The sequence below is a fragment of the Lissotriton helveticus genome, chromosome 10 (genome assembly GCF_964261635.1).
Source record: "Lissotriton helveticus chromosome 10, aLisHel1.1, whole genome shotgun sequence".
NCBI classification, from domain to species: Eukaryota; Metazoa; Chordata; class Amphibia; order Caudata; family Salamandridae; genus Lissotriton; species Lissotriton helveticus.
The window spans coordinates 295,647,602-295,663,005 of record NC_136071.1 but is presented as its reverse complement, the minus strand read 5'-3'; the positions used below and the strand labels follow the sequence as shown (position 1 = coordinate 295,663,005).

The following is a 15,404-nucleotide window of genomic DNA, read 5'->3' as shown; positions in this document are numbered from 1 at the left end:
TTCAAGGTCCCTAAACTCATACAAGCAACCGTCAGTACACGGGTGGAGATTTAAGTCACCTGTTATCAATATCACAGTTTGTTGGTGAGAATGAGAGATTACAAAAGTGTTTAAAAATTCATCAAGGTCCTTCACAACATCAGTAGTTTCTCTCCACTAGATAGCATTATATATATATTAACATAGAGGATACAGAGTATGGGTCCAATAGTAAACAGAACACTAAGTAAAAAGGGAGATTTAGTTGGAATCATCGTAGGGATACATTCCAAGATTAGTTTTACAAGGGTAACCAAGCCCCCTCTTGCTTGCTCATCCGCTCATGGACGGTACACCCTTTTTGCTAAACGAGGCATACCCATCTAAATTTGGCTTGCCTTTGGGGGGTCCCAAATTTCTTGAAGGGTAATGACATTCTGAAATGTCAATACCTCAAACCAATTTGGGCCCCCCATTTTCCCCTGTGTACCCAAAATATTCCAACTCAAAACTTTTAACTTCATCATTGTGTTGTTAGTGAGAATTGGGAAAATGGGATCAGTATGGGTCCCCAGTCAATCTTGCTCATCTAACCAACGTAAATGTTCAAACCGGTTACTCAATATTATCGGAGGTCTCTAAGTTTAGGTTGAGTTAGAATTAGGTCCCCATCTATGAGTTGGATTTAATTCCCTCCTTTGGGGTTCACCCACCTTCTTTAGCATATAAAAAGAACCCTATGGTAATTGGATGATATTACTGTTTGGGGCCCGTTCTAAGCAGGTACTCATTTAGAAGGCGACCAACCCTAAAGGCAGTTCAAAGAGTAACCACTATGCAATCCTGTTAATGCACTCCCAGGGTATGCCTAATCCAGCTCACTCTTCTTATCATTATGATCTCCGTAAACAATTGTTATGTTATGTTATGTTATGTTATGTTACTGTGGATTTATTAAGCGCATTATCACCCAGAGGTCTCTAAGCGCTATCAGCGGACATCCAAACTTGTTGAGAACAAAGTGAGCTGTTCAGAGTGATCCCCATGCCTCTAAGAACAATACAGTTTTCAAACTCTTCCTAAAGCGGAGGAGATTTGTTTCCTTTCGAAGTTCAGTGGGGAGACGGTTCCATGCCGGAGGGGCTACAGTCGAGAAGGCTCGCCCACCCAAGGACGAACGATTGTACCGTGGGCAGGCCAGGTTGCAGGCATCAGCCAACCGGAGGGCCCTACTCGGGCAGTAATTAGTCAATCGGTCCTTAATGTAACTAGGGGCTGAGCCATGAACAGCCTTATGCACAATACAGAGACTTTTAAATTTAGTTCCCTGTATGATCGGGAGCCAATGTAAGTCCTGCAGTAAGGGCGTGACCTGTGTATGTCTGGGTTTTTTAAAAATTAGTCTTGCCGCGTCGTTCATTACCACCTGAAGCCTGGCCAAAAGATTTTTGGGTGGACCAAGATATAGAGCGTTACCGTAATCGAGACGTGACAGGAACAGAGCTGAAACTGCCAGTCTAAGGGTACTGAAGGACAGAAGTGGGGGCAGTTTCCGAAGCTGACGCATTAAGCCCACAGTGGTTCCAACCACTGCCGATACTTGCTCTGTCATGGATAACAAGGCATCAATCTTGATAACAATGCTTTATACAGACGCTGCCGATTCAGGGAAGGGCCCCAGTTCTGCAGGTCAGAACAGGTCATTCCAGGGGTTTGAGGTTGTAGTAACCACTAAAACCTCCGTTTTCTCAGGGTTGATTTTTAGCGAGTTTGCCGACATCCAGTTGATGGTGAACTTGAGAATTTCTTGCATTCTCAGGTAGACCCTAGGTGAGTGTTCGATCTGGATCAAAATTTGGGTGTCGTCGGCATAGTTATAAACCCTGCAATCCATCTGATTCAATGCAGCAATTAATGGCTGCAGATAGGCATTGAAAAGCAGGGGAGATAAAGCTGGACCCTGGGGTACTGAGGAAATGTCCCGCTATACTGTAGCTTGTAATTGCTCTTCCAAGTTCCCCATTGTATTGCCTAAGTGATCCACCATGACCTCCAGGTTAGCAATACGCAGATTAAGGGCAGCAAAAGCTGCTAAGATGTTGTTTTCCATATTCTGGAAAAGTTTCTTGGTGATGTTTAAATCTGACATAGATGAGGACAGCCCTCTTTCGCTTCCCTTGATGTTGTTGGCAACTGAGGACCGATCATGTTGACAAAGAGATAACCCCCTTTTACTTTTAGATCTCCTCCCTCCTTAGTATCCCCTACCTTGTGCTTGCAGAGTTGGAACAGAGGAAGACTCCTGAGTCTCATTTATGGTATAGAAAGTCTATGCATTGAAGGGGAGATGAATTTGGGTGGACGTAACTGGGTCCTTTGAAGTGAGCTCCTTTGCAGCTGAAAGAGTGACAAACACTTTGTGGCTCTGTGAGGGCTGCTCTTCTACACTAGTAATTTCATATGTTAACACCCCACTGTGTTATTTAGAAAAGACAGTATGTTATTATTTGTTCTCAGAGTAAACACAAGGAGATGATGGATGGAGCCCTGAAACTTTTCAGACACTCACCCCAGTCCAGGTCTGGGTTGAATCTATCATTGTTCTTTTTCTCACTTCGCCACCCCAGTTCAGTCACAGCTATATGCAAATCAGTCTTGACCTTTGCCTCATGGGATAGTCCAGCCTGAACTGCCAAGTCCTGTCTTCCCTGGACCGGAAACAAGCATCCTGGGACCAGTGTTGGGCTAACAGCCCTCATATGCCAGGCTAGCTTGAATCCAGTGGCAAAGTGAGCAAGGGACCCACGTCTGGGCCTACTTTGCCAACTGAGGGTGAACAAAGCAAACACAGCCATTTCTCCAGTGTATTTTGTGCACCCTTTTTCCCATGATGGTAAAAGAGGCTGGGGGACCCTCAAGAGATAAACACTGGTGCTACTAAGTTCCAGAAAAGTTAAAAAGATAAAAAGACTGTCTCACAATGGGCAGCAATGTCTTTGTGCCAGAAACCCCCTTGTCTCCAAAAGATGATAATCCAGGTGCAAGTATGTGTAAATATGTGTAAACACCAGGACAGACTTTAATCAAGTGCGCAAGATAAGGCACCCTTATTGCTGACTCCTTTCTGCGCCCCCTCTTAGTTTCCCTTGCAGGGTCAACCAGTAAGGTAGATAATATTTAAGTGAGAGACTAGAAGTGCTTCGCCTTCGTTTCACCCAATAGTAAAAACGCTCTTACCAGTGGAGATGTCTGTAGGCAGAGCCTAGGGGGATGGCCGTGCTCTGCCTCTTCCTGGCACTGACAGGCACAGGACGGGCCCGAATTTGGCCTGACTTCGCCCAGGTGCAGCCGCTTGTGCATATGCTATGAGTGAGGATAATTGCCAGCAGGTGCGATGGTAGTCGGCCCACCTCCAGGCTCACAGGAACATGGGACATGCAATCCCTTCAGCAGGTCTCCCCAGAAAGCACTCTCGCTATGTGGGACCTCCACGGGCACTATGAGCGCAAGGATAATTGCCAGTAGATGCAATGGTAGTCAGCTCACATCCTGGATCACAGGAACGTGGGACATGCAGTCTCTTCAGCAGGTCTTTCCAGATAACGCTCCACCGCTGTGGGACCTCCGGGGCCACTATGAGCGTGAAGATAATTGACAGCAGGTATGATGGCAGTCAGCCCACCTCCAGGCTCACAGGAACATGGTGCATGAAGTCTCTTCAAAGTTATAACTGGGGGGTATGCCCAAATGACCCTCCTATACCTGGGCATGAAACATCACAAATGTATAAACAAAAAGATGGTATGGAGGGATTAATCACTCATTTATTTTCACTCTAGGCACCATTAATTACCTTGACGCTTTCAATATATTTTCCAAAGGGCACTATGAACAATTCAGTAAGATACACATACTATTCAGCGTGACAGTGGGATACAAAGACACAAACATTCATAACAAAAACATAAAACTTAATATACATACAACATAAACAATACATCAATCATTGTTATAACATCAATATAATACATATACTCAATATATACAGTCTAAACACAAACCTTAATGTCTACAACTCCTGATGCACACTCCTTAATCTAAGTGATGCACTATGAGGTAGTCCTCTTAGCGCCAGAGTTATCAAACCTCTCGCTTATTCCCTAATCAGCACCCATAGTATCATATCCAAAAATGTAATTAATTGGACTCCTCAAATGTCTGTCGATGCGGTCGCGTTTCATCCCACAATTTCTTTAGGCCTCTTCAGGACAAGGGAACAATATATCTGTATTCTTCTCCGAACTCTCAATTTCAGCAAGAGTTCACAACCCCTAAGGGATCAAACCCCCTTCAACAGGGAGATCCAAAGTCCCACTTTACACCTTTACAATTCAATATGCTGTGTTTAAGGGAAATCGGTCGCCCTCCGGAACCGGCTTTTCAATCGCCTAATCCTTTTATCTCCCAAAAATCTCCTCTAGTGTCTCTAAACAATCAGCAAAACTCCTGACGTGACTAGAGTTTTGCTGATTGTTTGCTTACAATGAAATAGAGCGGGCTTTGAGTCTGCCTCAGTTAATGATTGGCTTTCTATGACCAGCTTGTTTCAACTATTGGTCTGAGATTTTCTCAATATTTTCTTGGCTCCGACCAAGACGCTTTTCAGTTTTACCCAAAAAATATTGTCTATTTCAATGTACCATTCTACCTTTATATGAGTGCCTGAGAGACTACTTTTGACCTATTGCCTACTCTGTCTGCTCTTGCTTGTTTGAATATGCTTATGCTTCATTCTCTACCATCTTAAACCAAGACCATTCGGCTTTAGTAGTGATAATTAAAAAAAAAATTCTCCACAAAGAAGATATTTCCCATGGAGAACTTCCTTCCATTACAATACATTCATTTTGCCGTTCCTCCCAACCCACTCTGGAAAGCGATTTTCTGAGATAATTTCTATGGTGCACCGTTTCGGAGAAGAGTTAGGGAACATCCACAAATTCTAGTTTGTGGGGGTTCCAAATCTTTCAAGGTAAACCTCCTTGCTCCTTCAATGGGATTCACGTATACTCAATATTACATCATTACATAATAATTTTGTATATGAGTAAATGTATTTACTTTAAACATTTGCATAAGTCTTCCCTACACACATAAGTGACTCTATGAATTGCGCCGCATCCTTTTACATCCAAGATTATAATGTTGAATGAAAATTGGCTGGAAATGGCTCCATTTTAAGTATGCTCCTAAATGCAGCTAAATTTGTATGTGGCTTGAGAGGGCACTGTACACTGAAATCTAGATAAGGACTACAGATTTGTTATCAGATATTCACATCTTTTATACATTTTTCTGATTACTATTCTATTGAAATTTACAAACATTTTGCCTGGTTGCTAATATCCCGTTGCCAAAATCATTGTTCTGTAATCAACATGAATTAACCCCAAAACTGAGAATCACACATTTGTTTAAGTTTGTAATTAATAGATTTGGATCCTGGAAATCGTGGGGAGCCTTGACACTGAGGCAAGTAACAAAGTCTCACAGAATAAACTGTATGAAGCCCATGAGGCACTTATAAAAGCTGCGGCACCTCACTTCACTTGTAGTGCACGAAAGCCAAGGGAGAGGCGCCAAGGCAAAACACAGTGGTATAATGCAGTATGTAGAAGGGCAAAAACAGAACTCCTTGGAGTAATTAAGGAGGGTATAGGGGGGGAACGCCTTAAACAAAGCAGGCAATACTACAAGAAACTTCTTGCCCAGGCTAAAGTAGAATGGGAGGAACATCAGTGGGAAGAACTCACTAAGGCCCTAGCGATTCAAGACCAACGCCTATTCTGGAGGACCGTAAATGGGGGATCAGGGAGTCTACATTCGGCATTAGAGCCCAATATAGCACCTGGAGTGTGGCAGGCCCATTTTCAGTCCCTATATAGCGCCGAGCCGGGAGAACTCCCTGCTCTTATTGAGGTGGACTGGCCGGGCTCCCAAGGGGATCCAATAACATTAGGTGAGGTCACTGCTGCTATCTCAGGTCTGGCCTCGGGGAAGGCCCCGGGACTAGACGGGCTACCTGGGGACCTGTTTAAACAGGAGCCCAACGTTTGGGCGCCTTACCTAGCCGCCCTCTTTAACAGTATTCTCGGCGGGATGGAAATCCCTAGTACTTGGCTGGGGGCTGAGGTGGTCCCCATCTTTAAAAAGGGCTTGCCCCTCCTCCCAGTCAACTACAGACCAATTAGTCTGATAGATGTAGCACAGAAGCTGTTCGGCAGGGTTCTGTTGAACAGGCTTCAGGATTGGATGGAGGAGGTGGGCGCACTTAGTCCCTACCAGGCGGGATTTAGGAGGGGGGTGTCCACAGTGGACCAGGTTTTTAGATTGAATCTGATCTACTGGAGGACAGCAAAGTTTGAGGGCGGCAGTTTGTACACAATTTTTGTGGACCTACGGGCCGCCTTCGACTTGGTTCCCAGGGGGAAACTCTGGAGTGTCCTGGCGGAGATGGGTGTACCCCCAGACATTCTATCGATCCTGCAGAGGCTCCACCACAATAATTACGCCCGTGTGAGGTGTGGGAGGTCGGGGGAACTGACCGACAGATTCCCCGTGGGCAGAGGGGTAAGACAGGGCTGTGTGCTGGCGCCGACCCTGTTTTGCCTCTTCGTCAACGGGGTAATCGCCCATCTCAATGCCACCGACCATACTGACGCCCCAAAACTAAATGGCAGCAGGGTGCCCGCAATTATGTTTGCGGATGACACCCTGCTGCTATCTAAAACCCCCATGGGCATACAAAGGATACTTGATTCCTTTGTGGCTTTCTGCTGTGATAGAGGGCTGGAAATCAATGCTAAAAAAAACAAATTTATGGTTTTGAATCCGAGCCAGAAACAGCGCCCGAATCCACAACTGGGAGCCGTCCGGCTGGAAAGGGTAGCCACCTTTGAATACCTTGGTGTGACCCTCACGAAACCATGACCTGGGGACCCCACCAGAGTAGGGCAAACCTTAAATTAATACAAACCACTGGGGGCATTTCCCAGATGATGACCGGCTCGTCCTACCGCCCATTGGGGGCTTTAATTCAGATATATAGGGCCCAGGCCAGGGGGGCGATCATGTACGGGGCTGAATTGTGGGGCCATATGCCATGCCGGAACCTGTCTCTAACTGAAAATAAGTTCATAAGACAGATAACCGCACTTCCCCCCAGTACTCCGCTCCTCCCCTTGAGGCTTGATCTAGGGCTACGACCACTTGCCGACGAGATAAGCTTGAGACCCATTGCCTTCTGGCGTAGGCTTTGGAGCAGCGATAATCTCGCCGACTATAGGGCGGAACTGGTCGAACTACTGAATCACCCCAAGGCGCTTTCCATTCCCTGGGTCAAAAACATTCAAGTTACCTGTGTGGAATTGGGGCTCCCTGATCTGTGGTCTGAGCCGGCGAATGTCGCACCAAATATCTCCAAGAGGTCCCTGGCGAATTTGTATCACGAACACAAAAGGGCAAGGGCCCAAGCTACCCAGCCAGAGGGATCCCTATCATCGGTATTCCTGCAAGGCAAGGATCTTTATAGACTCGAGAAGGCCTTGGACCCTATATATCCCACTTTTGCTAGGAAGTTGTTCCTCCAATGGAGACATGGCACATTGCCCTTCCGGGCCTTTACAAGTTCCTGGTCATTGGCTCCCTCCATAAAACACTGCCCTGTCTGCTCTGACAAAGAGGAAAACGACCTGCATGTGGTGTTTTTCTGCCCAGCATACAAGGCAGCTAGAAAATACTGGCTCCTTCCTTTGATAAAGAATTTGGGGGGCAGGGAATACGCACCAATGTACAGAATTTTAAAATCCGATGTTTCCGGCCCAACTGTTTTTGCACTTTCCAAATTTTTTACTAATGTTTGGTATATGCGTAATCGCATTTTAAAAAATGCTGGGTAGAATGTAGAAATGTTTCCCCTTTTTTAGGTGCTCTTATGTCTGTATAGATTATTTTACATATGTACTTAATGTTTTAACTGTTATGACAGAGTTATACGTGATCTTATTTGTATTGTGTATCTTTTATGACCGAATGGTCGAAATAAAGATTGGAAATGAATTAATAGATTTAGTTTATGGTTGCTCAAATGAAGATGTTACTATGACCTGAATGTAAATCAAAAGAAAATCATTGTATCACTTAAATGCACAAGCACATTTCTCTATCTTAATAACATGTTATATTAATTTCAGACTGAGCTACGGGCAGACAAAAGCGAAGGCCAGGAGAGATTATCGTGCTATAGACAAATGTTACGAGCTTTCAGGAGATTCAACTGCAAATAAACAAGGAGGTTTAAATAACGGCCTGCAGAACAAAACTAACCCAGATCTCTATTGCAATAAAAGCATTATTAAATACATCAATAACTGTTGACAGTTTTATCCATTGTAGCACAACAGTGTTTGCTTCAGGAAGGAAGAATAAACAGAACATTGTCCCGGTTGTGTACTTGGTCCAGTGGTGCAGAGTCTGTATTTGAATGATTTTGGCCCATTGGTGCAACAAACATCTCTGGATAGTACCATGCTAAAGGATGTTTCTGTTGCCATGTACCTATTTGCTAATCAAATGTAAATACAAGCCCACATTCACACCTGACTGCATTACAGATTTCTGTAAAGCAAAGATGCTGAAGATCAGACTTGCAAGGTCAATGGAAACAACAATTTTGTAAAGAGATGCTACTGAGCAATAATGAGTTGGTTATGGTCTGTGGTGGTAAAGTCAAATATTTTTGGTATTTGAAGCAACTTTGAAAGCAGTGTGCAAGAGATATCTTTTATGCTATGTTTTCATGAAACATTGCTATTTTCTGTAATATAAATTTAATGAGGTTTTATATTACTCTTAATTGATTACTAATTAAATATCTGAGCATTTTCAGTTATTAATATCAGTTCATAAACATATTTATCAACAAATCCAGTCAAGTTAAGTTAGCTCAAGACACATATCCAAATGAAAAAATAAGGCTGTATATTAAAAACAAAATTGCTAGTTAAATTTTTAAGAGAAATATAAAAAGTATATAATGAGCATCATAAACTATTCAGCCATCATTTAATGAGCCATGAAATGAGCAAATAGTGAGGTATAGCTATAACTGTTTATCAAAAAGGCACAGATTTGAGGAGGGTAACTTTTGGTCTGCTCATTTTTGTGCATCATTACAAATACAATTGGCAGGATTAAATCCAGAATGACACAGAATAAAAGACAAAGGGCCTGATTTAGATTTTGACGGGCGAAGTAAAGACAGTTAAGGTGGCAGAGTCATTTGTAACCTGCCTGCAGTGAACACTGAGGGTTTGTATGATCCGCGGTCACACTGGTTCACACAACCATTTTAAAGCTTTAGTGATGGATGCTACACAGAACTTTTAAAAGCTCCCAAAGGGGGGTTTGTTTTTGGAACAAGAGAAACTAATTGTCCCAAAACCAATCCTGCTGGGGTGTGTGAGGTGATTTTTTTTATGTTTGCTGTCTCTGTATTGTTACTGGGCTGACAGAGATGAACACTAAAAAGAGCCATCTGACTGCCCACTCTAAATAGGGCAAATTTTACTCCATCTTTGTAAACGTAGTGGTCTACCTGATTGGGTGTCAGACTGGGTACTCCATCATCGCTCTGGAAGAGTACTCTCTCCACTAAATTGTAAGTTGTGCCCAAAAGCTATAAAGACTGAGATAGCCTATCTGTTTTATTTCTCGTGATACAAATAAAGGTATAAATTGGAATTTAGATTCCGTTTAATTTGTCCAATGCTCAAAAAAGTACACAATTGCAGGCAAACAATTTATCTAGGGTATATGAAAATATACATTATTGCAACAGTTACTATTCAATTAATTTTTGGATTCGAATATAGCTGGGCCATTTCCAGATATCCATTGATCAGTAAATCAGTTAGCATAAAGGCATTACAGTAGATTGAAGCAACAATCATCATAAAGTAGTCAACGCTTATATAAACAACCCCTTCCCTTTACCAACATGCACTTATAATGACAAATACCCTTGTTTACTTTTACCCAACATGCCATGACCACAATTGCTCTTCACTAGCACCTTTATGTAAGTCATCCAATGTATTTGCGAGTATGGTTAATCTAATCACCAGCGTAAATTAAGCTACAATGTACAATCATACAATAAGGTCCAGTGACAGCTAGAACGACACATTTTATAATTTCATCTACAACCTAGACGACGGCTGTGGATCCCTTGATGGGGGCAGCCCTTCGATTAGTGGTGGTTGTGAAGATAGTTTCTGAATGAGTGCTTTCTCTAATGTTTAGAACAACAACCTATGACTTTCATCTCAAGGTGTTAATTGGAAAAAATGTTACACTTGAAAACCTAAATGTTTTTTTCATGAGGAGGAAATGGGAAAATCAATGAAATAGTTGATGTAATTAAAAAATTAATTTATAAAAAGTATGGAGCTATCTGTTGTATAAAATAAATTTACAATCAGGTAAGGTTATCCAAATGACTTGTGGTGTTCCTTGTAAGATAGCTGTCTAGGAGTTGGAGTATTACACTATTTATCTGTAACCCTAAAGCACTTGAAGAGGAGTGCATAAGCACAGACAGGCTGTGAGACTTGGGTAGTATAAAGGGAACATTTTGCAGCTGAAGGTACAGTAGTTTTCAAGCACTCTAGGTGATGTGGAGAAAAGGGGAGCTTCTCTGATTTCAGGAATTGACACAGAGTTGAGCAGCAGTAACAGGACTCTAGAAACACTTTGTGGTTTAAAGTTCCCCACATTAGGACATGGAGCACCTCTGCGATTGTTTTAAAGCAGCTTTCTACATCTTTTATCTTTCAGGTCACAGCAATGTATCTTTTCCTAAATCTTGTAGTATCTTTCCAACTGTTTCAAGATAAATAACCAAGTGATCCTTCCTATGATCCAGTCCTTTTCAGTAACAAGTTTACAGACTCTCTTCAAGTGGAATGCTGTATGTGTTGCTCAAATTGATATCAATAAGTTGCAAAACGTGTCTTGTCTCTCTTGTTTCTTTGGGGACCGAGGCATCCCATCTTGTCCACTAGGAGTGCCAAATGTGTCTTCTTACTGTGGCTTCTTCTGGACACCAGCATCCCAGGAAATCCGCTATGTGTATATTGTTAGACAGCATCCCATCAGTTAGGCGGCTCAAATGAGGAGCTTTTGGTGGGCTCTTGGTTTTTGGCACTTCAGGACTGCTGATTCAAGTACTTACCACAAATGCCATGCACACTGGAATACAAGCACAAAATTACTCATCACCACAACCTATTGAACACAGCACAAAGCATATTGTGCCAAAAACACTATCCCCTTCAAGTTAGTTACTGTAAACCTCCTGGACTGCTTAACTTAGGTAATCAAACTTAGAAACATGGGTTTAAAAACACAAAATACTTCCAGAAAGGCTCTGACAGTATCCAGTAGCACCTCCCCAGAGCCAGATTTTCTTTGTATGTGAATCCTTAAGGCTCACAAGACTAGGGAAATCATAGGGAGCAACTGAGGCAAAATATCTGGTTTAGCCAGCTATTCTAAGAGGCAGATTTACAAGCCCCGTTTGCCACTTTTGCGCCACCGTTGCGTCACTTCTGTGATGCAGCGGTGGCGTAAAGCTAGCGCCATGCTGCGGGGGATTTACAACATGATGCATCTAGGGAGATGCGTTATGTTGTAAAGGCCTGCGCCACATGAAACCTGCTTCAGCTTTCATGTGGGTGTACCGGTGTAGGTTGAGCGTTCCGGTGCAGGAACGCCTAGAAAAAGTGCCTGAGTGAAATCTACAAGATTTCATTCAGTCACTTTTCCAACCCCGCTGCGTCAAAACTTTGCGCCTGCTTGAAGCAGGCGTAAGGTGTGACACACCATGTAGAAGATAGGCTGGTTTGGCACAGTGCTGGAGTTGCGTTGCACCCGTGACACCAACTCCAGCACTGCGCCAACCTTAGGCTGGCAGATGTGACACACATCTACCTATCCTTGCGCCACGGCGCGCCGCATTATAAATGCAGCACATCCATGGGGGCGCAACAATGGCACTGTGTGTCGCACGTTTCTTGGCGCATCCCTGTTCATTTGCAGGGATGCACCAGGAAAAGTACATCTGCCCATAGTATTTAAAGTGATGCATAGTAAATTCACAGATTGTACAGAAGGGCAGAACAAAATCTGCACCTGCAGTGTCCTGTGTCTTTATTCTCTTCAGGCAAAGACTGCACAAATTACAAGGCACCAAAGAGACCAACTGCAGGGTAATGGGTCCATGGACTGTTACAGTCAGCTGTGGAGGTACCTGGAGCTGATATCGTTCTTCATGATTGGGCCCAGGTTGGGCAGACAAAGATTTAACGAAGCTATTGTTATGCAGTCAGAATCTCCCTAGAAGAAACACAAAGAGAAGTGGGTGAGCTTGCAACAAGGTTGGAATGGGTCAGGCAGCAAGAACTTGCCTCCTATGTTGGAAAAGAATTGCGAATCATAGTTCCTTGCTCTCAGCTTGCAAGGTAGTGACTCCTTTCTGCTTTAACTTTACAAAGCAGCAGATTTTTTCCCTCAGGTCTGGATCATAATCTCTGCTCCTTCAATGAGAACAACTAGGTTATGTTGACATTGGTCTGCTCCTTTCTCAGCACAGAAGTGGCCATGTCTACAATGTTGCTCTGAATATAACGTACAGTGAAATCTGAATGGTACTGCTATGTTAGGTAAGAATGCAAATTAAAAAAATTAACAAAAAATAAAAAAGAAGAATACAGTCTGAGTCACTATCAGACATAAACACTACTAGAATGCCGGTGTCACTTGCATGATCAATGAGGGAGAATGGGCACTACAATCCTCTAAAATCACTGCTGCCACTGATTCCGACTGATACAGTGGCCAGCTAGTGACCTCAAGGGAAAGGGATCAGAAACAAACCAAAACTAAAATGAGAAACTAAAAGAAAGAAAAGCAAACCGATGTGTCTTTGTAGCCTGCAGAGCAAGTAAACATGGACTTTGCCAGTGTTGTCTTAGAATGTCTGAAAGCCTAGCTAAAGTAAAATCAACACTTCTCAATAAACAACAAAAAATGTATTCTTCTCACAACCGTCTTGTATTTTTTCCTTGGATTGAATACATTCTTATGGTAACTGGCATGGCCACAAAGCATAACTGCGACAGCAAACACATCTGTGATTCAACAGGTTTCAGCCGTCTTCCATCATTCTAGTAATACGCAAATGCACCTGTCACCATTGCTTCCTGTATGTCTTCAGGTTGACACTTTGTGGAGTTACCATGATTCCTACTGCCTATATTTAAACTATGTTCCATCACAATTGTACATATCATCATCCTAGTAAGGTTTATTGTAGAATAGTGTATGCACTATTGTTTATGCACAAAGTTTGAAATATTCTGCATTTTCCAAACCTCCAAAAATCCCATACTTTGCATTGCCATTTTGTTGATGGGATTGTTTTGTAATCTGCAGTAGTTGGTGGTATCCTACATGGACCAATTTTCCAGCCAAACCATTAATCGCAAGCATCCCCTATGAGGAGTTCATGCGTTTGAAGCGTAACTGTTCTAAAGAAGAAGATGCAGAGGAAAACAATCAAGAATCAGTGACCAGACTGAGAATGAGAGGATATAATGAAAGAATACTAAAAAAGTGCAAGAAGAGAATCGACAAAAAAACGAGAGCGGAAACCTTGATACCGAAATCAAAGGAACGTAAAGATCATGGCCCAAAAAGATTTGTAACAACATACAGCAAAGAAAGTAGACAGACAATCAACAAAATCAAAACATACTGGCATCTAATCGCTGGAGACCCAGACATAGAAAAAACACTCGGAAGAAGACCAGTAGTCACCTACAGGAAAACAAAATCTCTCAAAGACGTCTTGGTCACAAGCCACTTTCAGAAGAGTTAACAAACAAATTGGTTGACAAATCAACAGAAAGGCAAGGGTATTAGGCTTGGGTGGCAGTTGGGTCAAACACCTATATGGGGTCCAGAGGGCACTAAACAACATGCCAAGAAGTTCGCTTGGGGGTCGTACTCCATACGAAGTCATGTTCGGGATTACAATGTGGGTACCAGACCTCAACTATGGCAGCACAGTGGTAGATGAAAAACCATTTGACATCAATGATCGTTTGGCTGTTTTACAGGAACTCAATGAATTCCGGGCATTACAAATCAACGTCCAAGTAAAACGCACCGCCACTGGGGAAGTGAAAGCTGTTCCAGCAGGGTCTGTCTGGGTCCCGAAGATTGGGGACCTGGTCAGAGAAAAAATTGTGGACAATAAAGAATTTATGCCATCTTACAGAGCTCCTGTACCTGCCCTGGCTGTCGAATGAACAAGAACAGTACTTCTTCTGCCCCTTTCCGGCAAGAAAGAAAAGAGGTTTGTCTCAATAGATCTGATCAAACCGCACTATGTGGCCAATACTCAACAATAGGCCGTGTGGGATCCTGGGTAGCCACCTTTCCCCTCTCACTACCATACAGGAAGTTCAGATGGAAAAATGTATAACTTTTGAAGAATCTACTCTACGAAGTGAAGGAGTTTCCAACAATGGAATTGAACTTGTACCTGTTTAAATTGAGCAGCAACAAACTACAAATGAAACAGATCTCAATTCGACCTAATACCAACATCTATGTAAATATGTCTTGACAGGAAACATCTGCCAGTCCTACAAAACCTGCTCAGCTACCAAAGATAGATCAAACTACGTTTGGCTACTTCATCGATTTTGATTCTGTCTCATTAGATCCAAGCAGGGCATAAGTCCTAAAAAAAGAAGTGGGGGGACTAACCAAGTTAGGCAGTATGCAAGTAACATCGTGGTGTGTGACATCACAGCATGACATCACAAACTTACGGAAAGTGACATATCAACCATGACCTCACAGGGTGTGACATCTGGTCTTAATACTTCACACATGTTTCGCATGGCTATAAGGAGTACATGTTAGTGCATTATGCAATTTAACAACTTAGATTTTGCATCTGGGTTATGCCAAAAAAGTAACGCAACCCTGACGCAAAATGTGCACCTCAATTTATACACTGAGGGCCTCATATACAACGTTTTGGTGCAGGGCAGCACCGCAAGGTTTCTTGCAGCGCTGCCCTGCTTCAAAAGGAAAGGTCACGAATACACAACATTAATGAAATACGACACATTCATGTCCTTTATGCATCTGCAGGCTCACAAATTGGTGCCTAGCAATAACGCAAGCACCCTTGCACCATGGTGCAGGGGTGTCTGCATGGTTGCCATGATTGTTTTTGTGCAGGAATGGACATCTTCCTGCACAAAAAGAATAAATGGAGGCGTTTTCCT

The 15,404-nt window shown here is 42.9% G+C and overlaps 1 protein-coding gene across 1 annotated transcript in view; it reads left to right on the top strand.

Moving 5' to 3' along the window:
• The window catches only part of LOC144784001 (uncharacterized), a 1,599,281-nt gene extending 1,585,303 nt beyond the window's left edge, over window positions 1-13,978 (top strand). The window contains exons 33-34 of the mRNA XM_078662713.1: window positions 12,263-12,384; window positions 13,534-13,978. Coding sequence (XP_078518839.1) covers window positions 12,263-12,384; window positions 13,534-13,978 — 567 coding nt within the window. The remainder of the gene's footprint in view (window positions 1-12,262; window positions 12,385-13,533) is intronic.
• Window positions 13,979-15,404: the final 1,426 nt, after the last annotated feature.